The 19,131-nt window shown below is 45.6% G+C and overlaps 1 protein-coding gene across 2 annotated transcripts in view; it reads right to left on the reverse strand.

The window, feature by feature from the left end:
- Nucleotides 1–19,131, reverse strand: part of FBLN1 (fibulin 1) — a 71,408-nt gene that overhangs the window by 17,951 nt on the left and 34,326 nt on the right. Inside the window, exons 11-15 of one of the 2 annotated variants that reach the window (XM_060254023.1) lie at nt 16,559–16,684; nt 14,414–14,533; nt 12,321–12,452; nt 10,561–10,684; nt 7,030–7,483 (exon numbers count right to left, since the gene is read on the reverse strand). In XM_060254023.1, the coding sequence (XP_060110006.1) occupies nt 7,129–7,483; nt 10,561–10,684; nt 12,321–12,452; nt 14,414–14,533; nt 16,559–16,684 (857 nt within the window). In that variant the 3' untranslated portion in view covers nt 7,030–7,128. Of the gene's footprint in view, nt 1–7,029; nt 7,484–10,560; nt 10,685–12,320; nt 12,453–14,413; nt 14,534–16,558; nt 16,685–19,131 lie in introns of those variants that run through there. The other variant, XM_060254022.1, reaches the window with a different exon arrangement.

Consider the following 19,131-nt stretch of genomic DNA (forward strand, 5'->3'; position numbering starts at 1 on the left):
AGTCCCCAGCCTTTTTGGCACCAGGGACCGGTTTTGTGGAAGACAATTTTTCCACGGACCGGGGAGGGGAAGGAGATTGTTTCGGGATGATACAATAGTGCACTTTATTTGGGTGTGGTGGTTAAGTGTGCGGACTCTTATCTGGGGGGACCGGGTTTGATTCCCTACTCCTCCACTTGCAGCTGCTGGAATGGCCTTGAGTCAGTCATAGCTCTCACAGAGTTGTCCTTGAAAGGGCAGCTTCTGGGAGAGCTCTCTCAGCCCCACCCACCTCATAGGTGTCTGTTGCATGGGAGAAAGATAAAGGAGATTGTGAGCCACTCTGAGATTCGGAGAGCAGGATATAAATCCAATGTCTTCTTCTTATTATTATTTCAATATATAATGAAATAATTATACAACTCACGGCCCGGTTGCTAATAGGCCATGGCCCAGCACCGGTCCATGGCCTGGGGGTTGGGGACCCCTGCTGTAAGAGGCCATCCACAACAAACTGATATTAACACATCAGTTATGCTTTTAGTTACAAAACAGACACAATATGAAGTCACCTTCAGGACTGTGTTGCAGGGCCTCACTATCCACTTTGTTTAGAACTTGTGAAGTGTGACCCACTTGTACTGTGAAACCTGCAAATTGACAGGTAATAGGTTTTATAAATTTGAAGTGTTATTTTAAATGAACAGGAGGCTTTTAAAAAGCTCAGTAGTCCTTTCCATTGGGATGGGGAGTAGGGGAGTTTGGCATAAATATAACCAAGGATGTGGAATGGTATCATATAGGCTGATCTCTTCAGATCTCAGAAGCTAGGCAGAGTTGGTACTTCGATAAGAGACCAGCAAGGAAGATTGCAGAGGAAGACAAAGGCACCTCAGCTTAAACACCTACCTTGAAAACCCTGTGGGGTTGCCATAATTTGACTGCAACTGGACAGCACTTTACACACACACACACACACACACACACACACACACAAGTAGAACCCAAAGTTAAGTGTTTCACTAATCTGATTTGCAGAGCGCTATTTAATTGAATGCCACCTACTTAAATTATCTATTTAATCTTTTACTGAATTGTATGGAAATTAGCACTGAATGTTTTAATTAATGTTTTTATTGATCTTGTTTTATTATATGTTGTGAGATGCCCCGAGCCCTCTTGCTGGGGAGGGCGAGATATAAATCGAATAAACTAAACTAAATTAAACTAAATATTGGAGTGAACAGGTCAGTAGGGAGGCCAGTTCGGGTCATGTCCTGTTCTCCAGTCAAGATCATTCATGGCTGTTCAACAGGTTGCTTTCACTAGGAGCAGACTGGGAGGAAAAAATGGCCCCAAAGCCCCCCATCCCGCAGTTGATCCTGCCGTGCCCCAACCTCCAAGAACCAGCCTGTCTGCCTATGCAGCCGCATGCCACTCTCTGCACCATCAGGGGAAAAACTGCAAGGGATTGGCAGGGGGTGTTCCAGACATCATGACCACCAATGCAGTCCAATTACTCTAGCCAACTGCAAATCAATCGCCCTGCAAAGATGGGAAAGGGAAGGGGGGGACAATGATCCCATGGAAGACGCATGGAAGATCATTTATTTAAACAGGTGGAAAGAGGGTTTTAATATTTTTTTTTTAAAAAAAACAACTTTATCCACTTCTGTGCTTCAGCAAAAGTTGGTTTGGGCTGGGGGAGTTTGCAGTGGCCAGGGTGGCAGCAGCAGCAGCAGCGGCTCCTACTTTGGGCATATGGCAATCTCTTTGTTCAGGGCTTCTGGTTGGCTTCCTGCCATGTCCTACTCCCTGCTCACTAGCCTCCTCTCTTGCAGTGGGAGTTCAGATGAGCGAGAGGGCTAAAAATAAAGCCATCGAAGGTGAGAGGGAGACTAATATGGATTATGGGAGGAGTCGTTCAGGCCCACTACAGGGCTCAACTCTTAAGTCTTGCCCCCTGAGCTTCCATCAAGCCCCCTTGAGCTGCCCACAGGTGAGGGGTCCTTCCCCAGCTCCTTTCCATCTTCAAAGCCCTTCCCTGGGAATACAGATTCCTATGTGGGGTAACAGATAGTAGCAAAAGACTTGTGCTCACTTACTTCAGGGTTGCTAAAGGAAGTTTTAAGCATGTTCTAAGTGTAAACATGCTTTAGTTCTTAGAGCAGAGGTGGCCAAACTGAGGCTCGGGAGCCACATGTGGCTCTTTCCCACATATTGTGTGGCCCTTGAAGCCCCCATCAGCTGGCTTGGAGAAGGCATTCCTCTCTTTAAATTGCTTGCCAAGTCAAGCCAGCCATGGCTTGGAGAATGCATTTAAAGTTAAAGTTGCTTTCTTTTCACCTCTCCCACCTCCCTCCCCTCCTTCCTTCCCTCAAACATCTTGTGGCTCTTAAACATCTGACGTTTTTTCTATGTGGCTCTTACATTAAGCAAGTTTGGCCACCCCTGTTTTAGAGGTTATATTCTAGAAAAGGGAAGATCAAATCGTGTGACTAGCCCAAGTGAATCCAATCAGATGCCTACAGATATGCAAGATTGGATAGATACCTTTTTGACCCTAAAAGGTCAGGGGACCCTGAAAAGCTAATTGTCTCCAGGAGCAACAGATCTGATCTCTCTCTCTCTCTCTCTTGCACTCTCCTTATGGAATGTAAAGGACTCTCCCTCTAATTCAGTCTCTCTCTCCTCCTATTTGTCTCTCATACAAATAGGGGAAAAAATAGAGCAAAAGACAGATTAACAGTACTGAAGGAGAACCCACTGCTGCTGGGAGCCAAACAAGAAAAGTTGGTTTTTATACCCTGTTTTTCTCTACCCTCAGGTGTCTCAAAGTAGCATACAATTTCCTTCCCTTTCTCTAGTTAGCTTTCTGTAGTGTTAGCTATTTTTAACTATAATTTTTTTTAAAAGTAAACAGCATAACAAATGTCCAGCTGTGAGCAATTAAACCAATGCCTAGTCAAGTCAAATCACTCAGTTATGAAAAACCAAATCTAAGAGCAGGCTTGATATCTAAAGATATTGAACATACAGAGAAACCAACCGAGGGTAGCTGAGCAATCTTTACATACCCAGGTTCCCACAAAATGAGGATCCCTGCTAGAAAATCTAGCGCAGGGGTGGGCAACGGTAGCTCTCCAGATGTTTTTTGCTTACAACTCCCGTCAGCCCCAGCCAGCATGGCCAATGGCTGGGGCTGATGGGAGTTGTAGGCAAAAAACATCTGGAGAGATACTGCTGGCCATCCCTGATCTAGGGAATACTTCAGCAACAGTAACAGAAGAGCCTACTTTGGTAAGGATGCAGATTTGAAATAATGGTATCTGATAGATTACCTCAGCCAAAATCTGCTACTTCATTTTACTGTTATCTTGGAATATGGCTGGGTGGATAAGAGATGGTGGCTCAGTGGTACAGCATCTGCTTGGCAAGCAGAAGGTCCCAGGTTAAATCCCCGGCATCTCCAACTAAAGAATCCAGGCAAATAGGCGTGAAAAACCTCAGCTTGAGACCCTGGAGAGCTGCTGCCAGTCTGAGTAGACAATACTGACTTTGATGGACCCAGGATCTGATTCAGTATAAGGCAAGTTCATATGTTCAAAAACTGTTGATGTTGATTCCTGAAGTATTTAAATTGTTTAAATATAATTCTATTACAAGTAACCTTGGCTTTAGGTGAGGCGGACATGAATTTGCTGACAAGACCTTCTAATGGCAGAGAGAGCTGCCTGGTCTCTCTGACACTGGCTTCATCTTATTTCCCTTATCCTTCAGTGATTCATTGATCATGGCCACTTCTGGTGCAATCAAAACACTGAAAGTTGTTATATTTTTGCAAACTGGAAAATAAATTATGATAAGGTGGAGCATCATATTCTTGACCTAAATGCTAAATTCCCATCAGCCTTCCTTATTCTAGCAGGTGATCTTAAAGCCAGGTTAGGACCCAATGATCCAATCGCAGGATTAGGAAAGCTCTAACAGACTGTACTGGTGCAACCCCGAAACTCCCTAAGACTAAGGGATCAATTCAAAAGTGGTAACCAGTGGTCTCTCACTGTTCCTCAGTGGAACAGGCTTCCTCGTGACTCTCCTTCTTTGGAGGCTTTTAAGCAGAGGCTAGGTGGCTATCTGACAGCAGTGCTGATTCTGTGAATTTAGGCAGATTATGAAAGGAAAGGCAGAAAGGATGAGCCAGTGCTCAGCTCTCAAGGCCCTTCCTTACATGCACAGGGTAGTGCTGATCTCCACTTTGGGGTCAGGCCTCCAGGCCTAGGGAATTTTCCTCCAGGCCTAGGGATTTTGGAGGGTTTTGGCCTTTCTCTGGCACAGAGCAGGGGTCGCTGGGGGAGGGAGTCATGAATTTCCTGCATTGTGCAAGGAATTGGACTAGATGACCCTTGAGGTGATTTCCAGCTCTGTGTTTCAGCAAATGGTGCCTTTCCGCAGCCTGGAAGAGACAGCCCAGGTGCCTCCTCCTTGGCTTGTGCTTCTCCTGCTAAAAGAGTCACTGGAGCCCCACGCATCCAGAAAGCCCCATGGAAATCCTGCATTAGAATTCCCCAGGAGATCTGAGACAGAAGTTTGAGAAATGCAATTGAGACTATCACATATATACTTTTACACTGTAACCTCTATCAGGAGATGTCAAATACTTATCCCATTACCTTCTAAATTCAACCCCTTCCAAGACCATATCGACCTCAGACTGGAAATATTGTAGACATTCTTGTTAAGGGGTAGTGAGAAACGGATAACACGTGCAGTAGGAAAATTCTGTGTATTAGCTCTCAGAAAAAGGAATTGTGTGATTAAGGAAATGTAATTGATTTAGAACATTTTTATGTACTTCTAAAAACCTGCTTTCTACTTGCTTCAAACTGGCTGGTCCTCAGACCGTAATAAAGAATTGATTGATTGAGACGGAAGTGCAGCTCCGTGTGGCTGTACTGGCAACTGCTGGCCTTTTGAACACTATTGCTGTCCCAGGGCTCGCCTGCTTCTCCTTGGAGTGCAAGGGTGGAACCATCTCACTGGACTTGCTGTGTGGTGGGTATTTGTTTCTCATTTGTTGGCTTTGTTAATTGCAGGGGTGGGCTCCCCAACCCTGGACAAGCTCTAATGCACAGGATTTAACAAGGGCTTAATCTTCTGTAGCAATAAAAGCTGGGGAAACACAAAAGCTGCAATATTTAAAACGCTTTTTATGCTGCCCTTTCCACCAAATCACACTCCACAAGGTGGCAAACACATGTCAATTAAATGTATGTAAGGTCTCCTCTCAGTACGTAACGCCACAGAATTTAAATCTGGTGTAAAAGCAGAAGGCAGAGGTCCCATAGGCCAGATTACAGGGTATGTCATTCAGTCTCACTTGAAATAACACTGGAAACAGTTCCTCTTTCTAACCCATCAAAGGCTTCTTTAAAAGCTCATCAGACCTCCTTAAAGGAACAGCATCTCACTGTGTGTGTCTGTGCTTGAGCTTCTGGCCAATCCCAAAACAGGGAACTATTTGTATGTGCCCTGGCAAAAACCTAAGAACGGATACTATCTGAACATGCACTGAAGTACCAGCTGGTTTTATGGTTACTTCTGATGGGGCATGCACAGATTGCCTGTAACAGGGATTGCCTGTAACATATACACAAAGTCACGCAGATTAAATAATTCTGATTGCATTCTCCTTGAACAAAAGGTAATGCTTTTTGAAAGAGGTACAGAACAATCACAAAAGGTTGCAGCACATGGGTGCTCTGGCACAATCGCATCCAGTCCAATGAAACTTCTGAGTGCAATATTCCTTGTGTGTACTGTGGAGACTGAAGTGACAAGCACTGTCTTTGGCCCATGAGGGATGGCAGTGAGAGTTTAGCATTCTGCCTTGGGCAGAGGCCCTGACATGGATAGCCCAATCTTGTCAGATCTTGGAATCTAGGCATGGTTGGCTCTGGCTACTACCTGGATGGGAGACCTCCAAGGAATACCAGTCATAATGCGGAGGCAGGCAATGAACATCTCTTGCCTTGACAGCTCTACTGGTTCACTGTAAACCAACTGTGACGACAGCATTTTCCACCACTAATATTTTTAATCTGTGTGAAGATCTATGGATGTAAACAGTGCATTCAGGGATAAGAGCTTTTTCTATGGGGCTTATTTCCTGACTTTCACCTATCCCGTGGCACAGAGTGGTAAGCTGCAGTACTGCAGTCCAAGCTCTGCTCATTACCTGAGTTTGATCCCGGCGGAAGCTGGGTTCAGGTAGCCGGCTCAAGGTTGACTCAGCCTTCCAAGGTTGGTATAAAGAGTACCTAGCTTGCTGGGGGTAAAGTGTAGATGACTGGGAAAGGCAATGGCAAACCACCCTATAAAAAGTCTGCTAAGAAAATGTCATGATGCAATGTCACCCCATGCGTCGGTAACGACTTTGTGCTTGCACTACTTTTACCTTTATTTAGACATCAATTGTAAAGGCACATATAATTTGGTGGCCCTTCCATTGAAAATGCTTCTTAGCTTCTTCAAACTGGTTATGTGAGCAAATAGTTTTCATCTGGTGTCATATTCTGGAATGAGCAAAGATCAAGGGGCCAGCAACACTGGCGTTGCTCACTCAAGGAGCAAAGTTGTGGACACACTTGTGGACAGCCAACAGAAGTGCTGTCCAAGTTCTCCCCTTAACTATTCCCTGCAGGTTGCCCTGTGTCTAAAGCAAACTGGGTGGTAGGAAGAGACCTTTGTCTGTGTCTGGGAGCTGAAGCGGATAAGACCCTGCCACCAACCTCTCCGCCTCTGGAAGAAGCAGAAGGCCTGGGCTCACCTGACAGACAACTGAGGTGAAAGGTCCGGAGTGATGCTGAAGTGGGCACTCCCCATATACTGATAGCTAGCTGCTGATCCAGAAGCCAGATTTGGCTTCTCAGCAGCAGAAGTTAGTCTCTTGCAACTTACATGTAGAGCACGTCTCCACAAGCAACAAACAGGCAAGCCAGAACAGAAAGTTACAGAAAAATGGGATGATGATCAATAAAATGCAAATGAAGCATGCAGAAGGGTTTAACTTTATTGTTTTAAATGTGATAGGAGAGGAAGTCACTGCCAGAGGTGGAAAACCCGCAACGGCTGCCGGCATGCAAGAGATCATAGCTGTGCAGCGACAAAGACCGATAGCTTGGCAATGAAGGTGGTGACAGTTCCGTGGCGGAAGAGCTGCATCTGAACCGTCAGGAGGAGGTCTCTGGGCTCTGTGATGGGCTTCTGTATGGACACCACACCACTGTGGTGGTTCACATTTTTGGTACCGAAAACACCCTCCTCATTCCCACTGATGATGGAGAGCTGAATTTTATCCCCGGGAACGACACTGGAAGGGCCCATGCGGAAAATATCGATGGGAACTTGAATGTTGGTAGGAAAAAAGAGGTGATAAGAAGTTATTCTCAAGGGCAGGCTCTGGCATTCCTTATTGTGGTGACATGGCAAACGCTCACAACGACTGCAAGAAAAGTGAGAAGACAAGAGAAGGGAGGAAGGTTAGCAACCATTCTGCAAGCGGGAGAGGAAAAGGGAGAAGCCAAGGAGACCTTGACTTACTGAACACATTCAGCATTACAACGGAAGAGGCAAGAGCTCATGCTTTGCGTGTGGCAAGGGCATGTCCTGTGTTCACTTCCTGGAACCTCCCGTTCAGGAAACAGCAGGGCTGGCCCAGCTCACTAGGGTATGCAGCCAAGCAGGCAGGCAGGGAGGCCATTTCCAGGAGCTCCAAACCAATTTTCAAAATCCTCTACTGGGAGAACTTCCCCACCCCAGGACGTTGGTGCCACCAGGGGTCTGTGGTTCTCTACCCTCCTTCACCTATTCGTCTGACCTTTGGCAGGCTGGTTCCTTTAGAAGAGCAGCACAAAGCCCCAAATTGTATCCACTGTGTGTTTCCAACTTCTGTGAGAAAGCACAAGGCAGGTGGGCGAGTGTGCACAAGAGCTTAATTTTTCAAGGCACAGTTGAGCTCCTCTTGAAGAACTGAGTTTGGGCACCTAACCAATATTTTTGGAGAGCTACAAGTATACAAAGAAATGCATTAGGAGCCCTTCCCCTGCACTAAGGTGACCAACGCTGCAGTCGTAAACTGAGTTGCCTTCACTGGACTTAGTGGAACTGTGCTTAGAATAGCACTGTTAGAATACCATTGGGTGGGAAAAGAAAAGACACTTGAAACTGGCTATTCTGCCAGAGCAGAAAGATCTCTCTTGTGGCATGGCAGTCAGCAATCTCTTTATCTCATTGTTTTGATATATCAAGATCGCTACCATACACTTCTGTGGCTTTATTTAAATGTATGCTAATGATTCTACCCTGCACCCAAAAAGAGCAGCTTGTAGATGGAACACAAGTTGAAGACTATAAGTATTTAGATTAGTAATTAGAAGAAAGCCACAGGTGCATGGCCAAAGCCATAACCCTCACCTACAGACCTCATTAGCACAGTAACATATTCTTTAGGTGTCCTCACGGATTGAAATTAAGAAGCTGAAGAGGCAACCATAAGAGAAAAGGAAATGCTGAGATAGGCAAGATAAGCTTGCCTATAGCTTGAACTACTCTGCAATTATATTAGCCACATGAATCTGAAAAAAAGGACAAAAACCTATGTCTGGTTTTCATTTGTGATCAGTTTAGCTTAGCATTTTAAGATGAATTTTTGCTCCTTTCATTTTCTTCATTTTAATTCTGAATCACAGAAAATGTTGCCACGTGAAATATGGAGTTATTTGTAGATGGGAACTAGCAAAATTTCATTTTAAGGAGTGGGAAATAAAGATTAATAAAGATGCAGAAAATTATGAAGACAGCTAAGTTTTACTTAACAGTGTTTTAGAGCAATCTGCCTCAAGAAAACTCAATGAACTTCTTTCACAAGATGACACCTGATTCGACCCACTTGATTTATGACTCATCGCATAGCTTGGTCTTGAAACTGTGCTGAGGAGGGGCTGTGTCTCAAGGTTGGAGCCTCTGCTTGGCATGCAGAAGGTCACAGGTTCAATGTTCAGTATCTCCAATCAAAAGGACCAGGCAGAAGGTGATGTGAAAGACCTCTACCTGAGACTCTGGAGGGCAGCTGCCTGTCTGAGTAGGCAATAATGACCTTATTTATTTATTAGACCACCCTCCCCTATGTGCAAGGCTCAGGGTAGTGAACAACATTTCAATAAACACATGTATGTCAGAATTAAAACAGCAAACAAGTTCCATGGCTATCACAGGTAGCACTTAAAGGAGCAATTTATGTCCTTACCCCATGGGAAAAGAGGAGCAAAGGAAGAGGCCAGGCTCAGTGGAAACTGTTGCTGTCCTCAACCGTAGGCCTGGTGGAACATGTGTCTTACAGGCCCTGCAGAATAGCATTAGGTCCCACAGGGCACAGATGTCATTTGGCAGAGTCCTACCAGGCCAGTGGTTGAGGACAGCTGGATATCTTCTGGGCCAGGGATCACCAGAAGAGTCTTCTCCCCAGATCATGATGTTTGTTGGACCAATGATCAGATTCAGTGTAAGACAGCTTCCTGTGTCTTCATGTGTGCTTTTCTGTATGGAAAACTTCGCTTTTGTAAGCAAACAAGGATCTTTTTTACAAAAAGAGGGAACACAGAGCCCACATGTCCTGAGACTTCTCTGTCTGGCATGCAGACGAAGCTCATGCTGATTTCTGAACAAGCACGCTGTTTCACTGAATTAGCTGGCAGCACCCAATGCTCTAGCACTGTTGTTGCAAAGTGTGTGGTGTGCACATTTCTGGTAATTGCCTGAATGGGAGGCCACTAGCAGTGCCTGGCATTAAGACAATCAGAGTCAGCCATAGTGCAGCAGCCTCTAAGCACCTGTTTTCCAAACTCAAAGAAGAAGATATTGGATTTCTATCCCGCCCTCCACTCCGAATCTCAGAGCGGCTCACGGTCACCTTTATCTTCCTCCCCCACAACAGACACCCTGTGAGGTGGGTGGGACTGAGAGAGCTCTCACAGCAGCTGCCCTTTCAAAGACAACCTCTGTCAGAGTTATGGCTGACCCAAGGCCATTCCAGCAGGTGCAAGTGGAGGAGTGGGGAATCAAACCCGGTTCTCCCAGATAAGAGTCCACACACTTAACCACTACACCAAACTGGCTCTCAGAAAGCGAAGAAACCTGGGTTGAGTATCTCAGTGTAGCTCACTGAGTAGCTTTAGAGGGTTTAACGACTATGCTTGGTGCCCATAATGCTAGAGCTCAGTGGGGGCATATATTTTAGAGCATGGCTACAACTGACAAAGACCCTTAGTGGCAAACCACTCCTCTACTGGATGTGACCCTGCTCGCTCCTGTCAGCTAATTTCAGAGACTGGCAGCACACAGCGGATTCATATCCGTTGCTATTGATGATCCATAAATGCCACTGGTGAGTTTAATTAAGCAGAACATCATTTACAACAGTAATAAATATATACTTGGAGACCCTTGACTGTTTAGCTTACTTGATCAAGCTTCATGGTAGGACCAAAGTACCCCAAATAGAGTTTTTAAAAATGTACTTACGTATCACCGGATTTGCGATAATTCTCTGGACATTCCAAAGAAAGACAACGGAAACCTCCCTGAATGTTAAAGCAGGTCTCGTTGTATGAACAGGTATGCGTTTCAGAAACACACTCATCAATATCTATAAAAATGGAAGCAGCCCAAGAGAGAAACAGAAAACTCAGTACAGACAGAGATTTGACAGTGGTCTAATTCTCATTAAGGTGGTAAACCTGTGCATGTCAGACTGCAAGGGGGCCTTGTATGACTGAATTTACCAACAAAAAAAAAGAAGTGAAGGGCGGGAGGGATTGCTGGGGGAGGGAAGTGTAGATGACTGGGGAAGGCAATGGCAAACCACCCCGTAAAAAGTCTGCCGTGAAAATGTTGTGAAAGAAACGTCACCCCAGAGTCGGAAACGACTGCTTGCACAGGGGACCTTTCCTTTCCCAGAGGCTCTTCAGAAATACAGAAACAGGTTGTTGCGTTGAGCTCCAAGAGTCACACGGGAGAAACACACCTGCCCTATGCGCCATAACCCTCTTGATCAAAAAACCTGAACACGAATCAGGGAGGTCTCTGCTGTGTTCTTTGTACTAAGAAAATTCCCCCTTTCACTTACTCATCCAAAGAGCGTTAAGACAAACGTCACAATGCCATTTTGAGATTTCATTTCGTATGACAGACTTTGTTGCAAGGACCCCAGAGACACTAAAACAAACTACAAATTTGGCCAGACCTTTGTCTTCAGATGTTTGCTGCACTACTGTCAAGTGGAAGAGGAGGGAAATTTCAAACTTTTTTTTTTTAAAAAAATGCTGAATTTGTGCAAATGAAAACATCAATAACTTGGATGCCTCATGCCCCCAAAGCTTCTGTCACAGTTCTCGATTCTGCTCTGGAGGGCCAGCTGTAACTATAGCTCCTTGAAGGAAAGCTAGGACAAACAGACATAACCATGATCAGGGTGTAAGAAGAGCTGCAGGACACACCATCAACAGGTGCTCTCATCAGGGCAAAACTATGTACCAATTAAGTGCCATTATGTCCCCTCCTAAATAAGGATTTAGCAGGGATGAGTCTCTTAATGCTGGGATGGCTACCATTCTCCCAGAAGACCTTTAACGGATCTAAAGAAACCACTGCTGGAGATCTTTTGTATCACAGGGGGAAATCCTATAACTGCCCAACACTGCTGGATTCATGCATAGGGGAAGAACACGGTGTTGAAATGGCTCAAATGCAAGCAGCATGGCGAATGGCTACCAGGGTTGCCTCACGGCTGTTTTACTATGGACACTTTCCCAGGGCATTTTAGACAGACAAACTGGTGAAGTTCTATTCTGAAGGTGAGCAGTGGGGTGGGTGGGTGGGATGCTGTATGCTGAAGATACAAACAAGAATGGAAGAGCAAAAGCCAGTTGGAACATCTAGGTGCTAACAGTGAAAAAAAGTCCAGTGGTCCTTCTTCCCCAGTAAAAGAAAAAATAAAACCGATTCACCAACTAGCAAAAGGCAGCTTCAAAGCTTCTTTTAGGGGCCAACATAGTCCCCTAAGGCTGAGCCTCAGAGGAAGAGGATATCACCCTTAACAAGGGAGGAGGGAGCAAGAACCTGCCCATGCACACAAAGCCTGGGAAATAATACCTACCTTATGCATACAGGCCCATCTTTCCCCAACTGACAAAAATATGACACCTGTATTTTGCAAAAACCTTCCAGTTTTCAACAGCAGTTCTGTAATTCTAGCCTTTTACAAGCATCGCCTCTGCACCTACCTTGGCAATTCCGTGCATTTGGTGCCAGCTTATAACCAGAGGAGGGGCAAGTGCACTGAAAACTCCCTGGAACATTATTGCACCGATAGGCACAGATATGTCCTCCAGTCGGTAAGGCACATTCATCAATATCTGAAAAGCACATCCACAAATTAGGAAACAGAAGGAAAGCTTCCAATACCTTGTTGCAAGACACCTACGCTCGTCCAGACTGGTTGAATAGATTTCACGAAGATTTCCACGGGAATATTTCTGCTCATTGAAAACGTCAAGAGTATACTTCCCTACAGATATTGGAACCAGCACAGAGCCCTTTGCCAATCAACACACCTGACACAGCCTGGAAGAACACTGTTTTACAGAACCTTTAGAGTCCAGTGTGTAGATCAGGGGAGGCCAATCCTGCTTAACGTAAGCACGTTACGTTTGAGATGTTGAGCAAGTTACGTCTCAGATGTTTGAGAGCCACAAGACAGGGGGAGAGGGAAGGAGGGGAGAGAGGGAAGGAGGGGGAGGAAGGAGGGGAGGCAAATAGATGGGGAGGGAGAGGTAGAAAGAAAGAAAGCTTAACTTTAAAATATTTAGCTTAAGTGATTTAAAGAGAGATTAACGTTGAATTATTTAGCTTAAGTGATTTAAAGCCTTTTCCAAGTCTTCATATGATTTAATTTAAGTGATTTAAAGAGAGAAATGCCTTTTCTAAGCTGATAGGGTGGATGGGGGGATTCAAGAGCCACACAATATGTGTGAAAGAGCCACATGTGGCTCCCAAATCACAGTTTGGTCATCCGTGGTGTAGATTCGGAGACCACTGTAGCCTGCAGGCTTGCTTCAGGAGGGAGGGAGGCTCATCTGCTACAATGATCTGTGTTCAAATTCATCAGAACCGTGGTGAGTTTTGAGCCATTGCTATTGAAATTCCATCACACACTGCAAGTGGGAGAAGTTTTAAATGCATTCCCAGATCGTCTTTGGGAGAAATTTAGTGACTATTCCCATTTTATCCCAAAACTCAGCAGTGGCTGATAACTTTCTCCTAAGCAGAAAAGCAAATGTACTTTAAGATGTTTCTAAGCTGCGGAAATATCACCAATTTCATGTGACGCTAGACCACCTTGCTCAGATGAAGCTTCTTAGAGGTTAAGTGGACAACTATGGGTGAAATTCATGTACTGTAATTTCTCAAGAACCTGCCAACAAATTTTACCCAAAGTAAAATCACAGCTGAAGTTGGAAGGCCCAGCATGGGCAAAACCTTGGAGGGTTTTTGTGGGAATTCAAAATTAAAAGAATACCGTTAGGAAATGTAACATTTCTGATGGTGCTCATATATCTCTAGAGCAGGGGTGGGGAACCTCCAGTCCGCGGGCTGTAAACAGCCTGCGAGATCCCTCGATCTGGCCTGTGGACAGCCTCCCCAGGGCCAGCTGGCCTGCAGGGATCAATGTGCTGGGCCGTGCTGCAGTGGCGACGGCCTCCCCAGGGCCAGCTGGCTTGCGGGGATCGATAGGCCCCGCCCCATTGCACAGCACCCTCCCTGGGGCCAGATGGTCGGTGGGAATTGCTGGGCTATGTCCCGCTGCGCAGTGGCCTCCCCGGGGAAGAGAAAGAGTCAGAGCTTCCTTTGCCGAGTTCCCCGGGACCTTATTATTCCTACTTATCCAGTATTTACTAGTAACTAACACAGTGCTTACAGTGATAGCCAAACATAATATAAACAAACATATTTATACAACACAAAATCCCCCTGGAACCGAAAGCACCCGCTGCTCCTACTGTATGATGGATCAATGTTCTATAGAAAAAAAAATATGGAGCTGTAATACAAGTCCACCAGTATCCAAGACCAGTCCAATATTGTTTCGAGTGCAGAGCCTCTTCTTCTTGGGACCGTCTTCTTTATTGTTGATTCAGTAGGTAAGTGGTGCTTCTTTTAATTTTTGTCTCACTTTCGTGGCTTTGTTTTCATTTCTCCTCGGAATGCCTGCAAGTTATCTTCATATCCTTCTGAAATGCCATTTCAGAAGGATATGAAGATAATTTGCAGGCATTCCAAGTTCATACGGACAGTGAACCCCTGGGGTGCTACTCACCTTCACAGGTGATCCCGTCCACATCGCTAAGCTGATAGCCCCGACGACAGTAGCACTGATAGGAACCATACACGTTAGCACACTCCTGGCTGCAGGGATTACTTTCACATTCATTCAGATCTAAAACCAACAACAACAAAAAAGCACAATTGTTTGACCTTCTTTTAGCTGTTAGAAGGGTTTGATCCTTCCTTTTGCAAAAAAAATCTTCACAAGGAGGAAAAAACTTTTTATTACACGGTCGGTTGATCTTGTTCAGCTCTGCAACGCAGTAAAAAATAAATCAATCATCAAAGTGTATAGAAATATTAGTAAGATTCCTTTAACCACGAGGGTCTAGTCTTAGTGGCTGCTTTTCAAAACAATGGCCATTCTTTCGGCGAGCTGGAGGCCAACAGCATTCAGCCCTTCAAGACCCGGGGACTCACTAAACAGCAACCACATGCCAGAAACATGTCATCAGATACATATTACAGGAAGAGGTTAGTAATGGGAACCTCCATACCCAGAAGCAGTAAATTTTTGAAACCAAGCCCTAGAAGGCAACATCAGGGGAAGGCCTCGGTCCCTGTTCCCTGCTTGTTGGCCCTAAAAAGGCTGAATGGCCTAATTAAATAGCCAAGAAGAGGGCCAGTAATTTCTTATTACTACAATAGTTACAAAATAACAGCACATGGACTCTAATTCCCTCGCACTGCAGGGACCAAAACGATTGTTTAAAGGAATTTGCTTATAGTGACCCTCTAGGATGCACAAGGCTGATGCACAAGGCTGAAGGTGCACTAGAAGTACTCCTGTATTTAGGCACAGACAAAATGCTTTAAATAATTTGCACTTAAAATCTGGAAAAGATTTAGGCGTTCATTAGACAATGTGCAATGTAAACCATCAGAAGATGTATGCTATAGAATGCACATATTCTCCTATAACCTTCTTATAAACTGTATCATAAATTTTCTAAACAATGCCTGAGCCTTTCCCAAACTGTAAGGGAAACAAACTGTAAGGGATGTGCAATAACCACATCTCAAGGCTCACAAATGTTTCAGTTGTATGTCCCAGAATAACTGAGAAATCAATACTGAATCTTCCCGTTCTACTAAATGCATCCAGCAATTTAAATAGAGTAAATGAGGTGCCACTTTGGCTATGCAAACCTAATAAACTACCCAGGGGTTTTGCACACATATATGTATCTGTGAATTAAATTGACCTAATAAACTACCCAGGGGTTTTGCACACATATATGTATCTGTGAATTAAATTGAGCTGTTCAGTGTACATCCAACAGAAAATGCTTGGCAGTGCAAGACAACCAGACTTCTCTCGCACAGGTTTGTATATCAGGAAATGTGGCTGAGGGTGTGACTGTTGGATATTGTAACTGCAAGCAAGAGGATCTGGGAGGGAAAGGGTTAAGAGAATTCTCTCCCTTGAGTACATCGGCAATTGGCTCCACCTGTTTTCTGTTGTCCCAGAAGGTCAGACCAGAACCAATAGGTTGAAATTAAATCAAAAGAATTTTCAGCTAAACATTAGGAAGAACTTCCTGACAGTAAAGTGGTTCCTCAGTGGAACAGACTTCCTCGGGAGGTGGTGGGTTCTCTTTCTGTGGAGGTTTTGAAACAGGCTAGATGGCCATCTGGCAGCAGTGCTGAGTCTGTGAACTTAGGCAGATCATGATGAGAGCAGGGAGAGGTACTTGTGATTTTCCTCCATTGTGCGGGTGGTTGGACTAGAAGACCCTGGATATCCCTTCCAACTCTATGATTCTCTGATTTACCTTCTCACTGTTCAGATGCTGAGCCTCTTAGGCTCTTGCTTAACTTCTATTTTGATCTAATAGAGGACCTTCTCTCTCTTACCCTGGCTTGGAGCTGCAGTAAGTTAATTTTTTTGAAATTGATCTGTTCACAATAAAATAAACCATGAATATATCACATAAGATGTGCTTCTATTTTTACAGTAAAATTTCATTCTCTTGTTGCCATTAGAGTCAAATCATCTTTGCAATTTGTTTGAACAGCATTTTCTCCTTAAACAGGAAAAACATGGAGAATCAGGGATAAAGTTAAAAAGCTTCTGTGCTTCCAAGGCAAGTGATAATATTTTACATTTAACCCAATAATGATAACAAACAACTACCTTCGCATGATCTCCCATCAGATGAAAGTCTGAAACCCATGGTACAGCTGCAGTAATAAGATCCAGGAGTGTTTTCGCATTTGTGAGCGCACAGGCGACCAGGGTAACGTCGGCATTCGTTCACATCTGTGGAAAGAAATGTAGGCCGAGGCAAGGTAGTGACTAGCTTATATGGTATGTCTGCCCTATAAACAAATCACTCTAAATTCAGGCACTTCAAAATATCTGTGAACATCAGTCCATGACTCAGAAACTACAGCTAGTGCAGAATGCTGCGGCATGGCTGTTAATGGGGCTCCCCCGGTGGGAGCACATTCGGCCAGTGCTGAGAGAGCTGCACCGGCTACCTATTGTGTTCCGAGTCCGTTTCAAGGTGTTGGTATTAAAGCCCTCTACGGTCAGGGGCCTGTCTATCTGCGGAACCGCCTTTCTCCACATGTTCCCCAGAGAGCACTGCGTTCAGGGACAAAAAATCTATTGTCCATCCCTGGACCAAAGGAGGCTAGGTTGCGGCTGATGTGAGCTAGGGCCTTCTTGGTGGCAGCACCAGAATTGTGGAATGCTCTCCTGGAGGCCATAAGGGCCCTGCGGGATCTCCCTACTTTCCGCAGGGCCTGTAAGTCTGAACTGTTTCGACAGGCCTTTGAGATCTAACCGGGAGAGAGCTGCCACCCTACATCATTATAGAGTACTCTGTGATCACCGCTTCTATTATATTGTAGTGATACAGCACCATGAAATGAAATGTTTTTAAAATTTTAAATTGTAATTATCTTTTATTGGTTTTAATCTGTAAAAATGAATGTTGTTAGCCACCCTGAGTCTGCTTGCGGAGAGGGTGGGATAGAAATTTAAAGTAATAAATAAATGACTCAGAGATGACAACAGCTTGGACCTCATCTATCTTGAGAAAATGGCACAAATGCACCTCAAAAACCTATGCTCAAAAGCTAATTCCCCAGCCCCTTCAATAATGCAGGGGAGCTTGATACTTTCTTGTGCCAGTGCATCAGCATCCCAACACCACATGAGTAGGAATGACACCATCTGCATAGCTAACATAAGAACCACAGAACAAGCCATGTTGGATAAGGCCAATGGCCCATTCAATCCAACACTCTGAATCACACAATGGCCAAAGGCCAGGTGCCATCAGGAGGTCCACCAAGAGGCTGGAACTCCAGAAGCCCTCCCCCAAACACCAAGAATACAGACCATCGCTGCCGTAAACATAGTGTTCCTTCTATACGTTGTGGCTAACAGCCACTGATGGACCACTGATCCGTATTTTCATCCAATCTATGTCTATGTCTGACAGCCACCACTACTTCCTGCCACAGTGAATTCCACATATTAATTACTCTTTGGGTGAAGAAGCACTTCCTTTTATCTGCTCTAAATCTTCCTGCTTTACTAACATGACACCAAACCATGATTTTTTTAAAAAGTTGCTGCTGCACTTTATTATCACATAGACTGGCCTTCAACTAGGCTCTGATAAACTAGACTTTGTGCCTCAACTCACATAATGAATAGAACTGCAATGCTTAGGCCAATATAATGAAACGGTATCAGGCAACTATTATTTGGAGCGGGGAGAGAGATACACCAATCTGTTACCGTATTTGCCGGCGTATAAAACGACTGGGCATATAAGACGACCCCCCAACATTTCTACTCAAAATATAGAGTTTGTTACCGGTATTACATGAGTGCCGGCCCGCCCCTGCATCTCCCTGTGACCGGCACTGGTGAACAGCAGGAAGAGGCTTCAAAGCCCCTTCCTGCTGCTTGCGACTAAGAGAACGACCGCTGAAACGCAGAAGCAGGAGGATCGCATCGCTCCTGTAAGTGCCTTGTGGGAGGGGACGGTGGGCAGTCTGTCTGCCTGGGGTGCTCTTTTGCAGCAACAGACTAACTCCTCTGGAGATGAGCTGCAATTCCGGGAGATCCCCAGGAGGCTTGGCACCCACCTCTACAGCTGCAAGAAAAACCGCCATAGATGGGTAAAAAAGTGGAAGCTGGAACGGAGGACAGAGAGGGGGCGTCCCAGGCAGCCGTTTCCCACGGCCATTCCCCGCCCTATCTCTCGCTCGCCGTCTCTTGCCCGGCCCGCCAAACTTCCCTCCCTCCCCTCGCCTTCCTCAGAGCGCATCGTTGGGGGGAAGCCGGAGAGGCCGCCTGGTTGTCGGTCGGGGAGCCAGGCCCTAAGGGGGGGGGGGTGCTCGTTTATCGCCTTCTCTCTTCCCCGGCTCCCGCCTCTGCCATGAGGGCGCAAAAAGGCAGGCAAATCCTTTCCCCCTCGTCGGCGCCACCTCGGCCCTGCCCTGCCTGGGCGTCCCCTTGCCCACGCGCCTGACGGGTTTTCCAAGGGAGGAAACGAAAGTCTGGGGACGGGCCGCTTTGTGAAGGGATGAGGGCGGTGGGGAAGGAGCTGAAGGAAGGCGGCTTCTTCTCAGGGACGCAGCTGCTCCTGGCCCTGGGTTTCTGCTGCTGCTGCTGCCCGGTGCCCATAGTGGCCTCCCGATGCTCGCCCACCTCATTCTACATACGGTATCCAGTGCAGCCACAGC

The sequence above is a fragment of the Heteronotia binoei genome, chromosome 14 (genome assembly GCF_032191835.1).
Source record: "Heteronotia binoei isolate CCM8104 ecotype False Entrance Well chromosome 14, APGP_CSIRO_Hbin_v1, whole genome shotgun sequence".
NCBI lineage: Eukaryota > Metazoa > Chordata > Lepidosauria > Squamata > Gekkonidae > Heteronotia > Heteronotia binoei.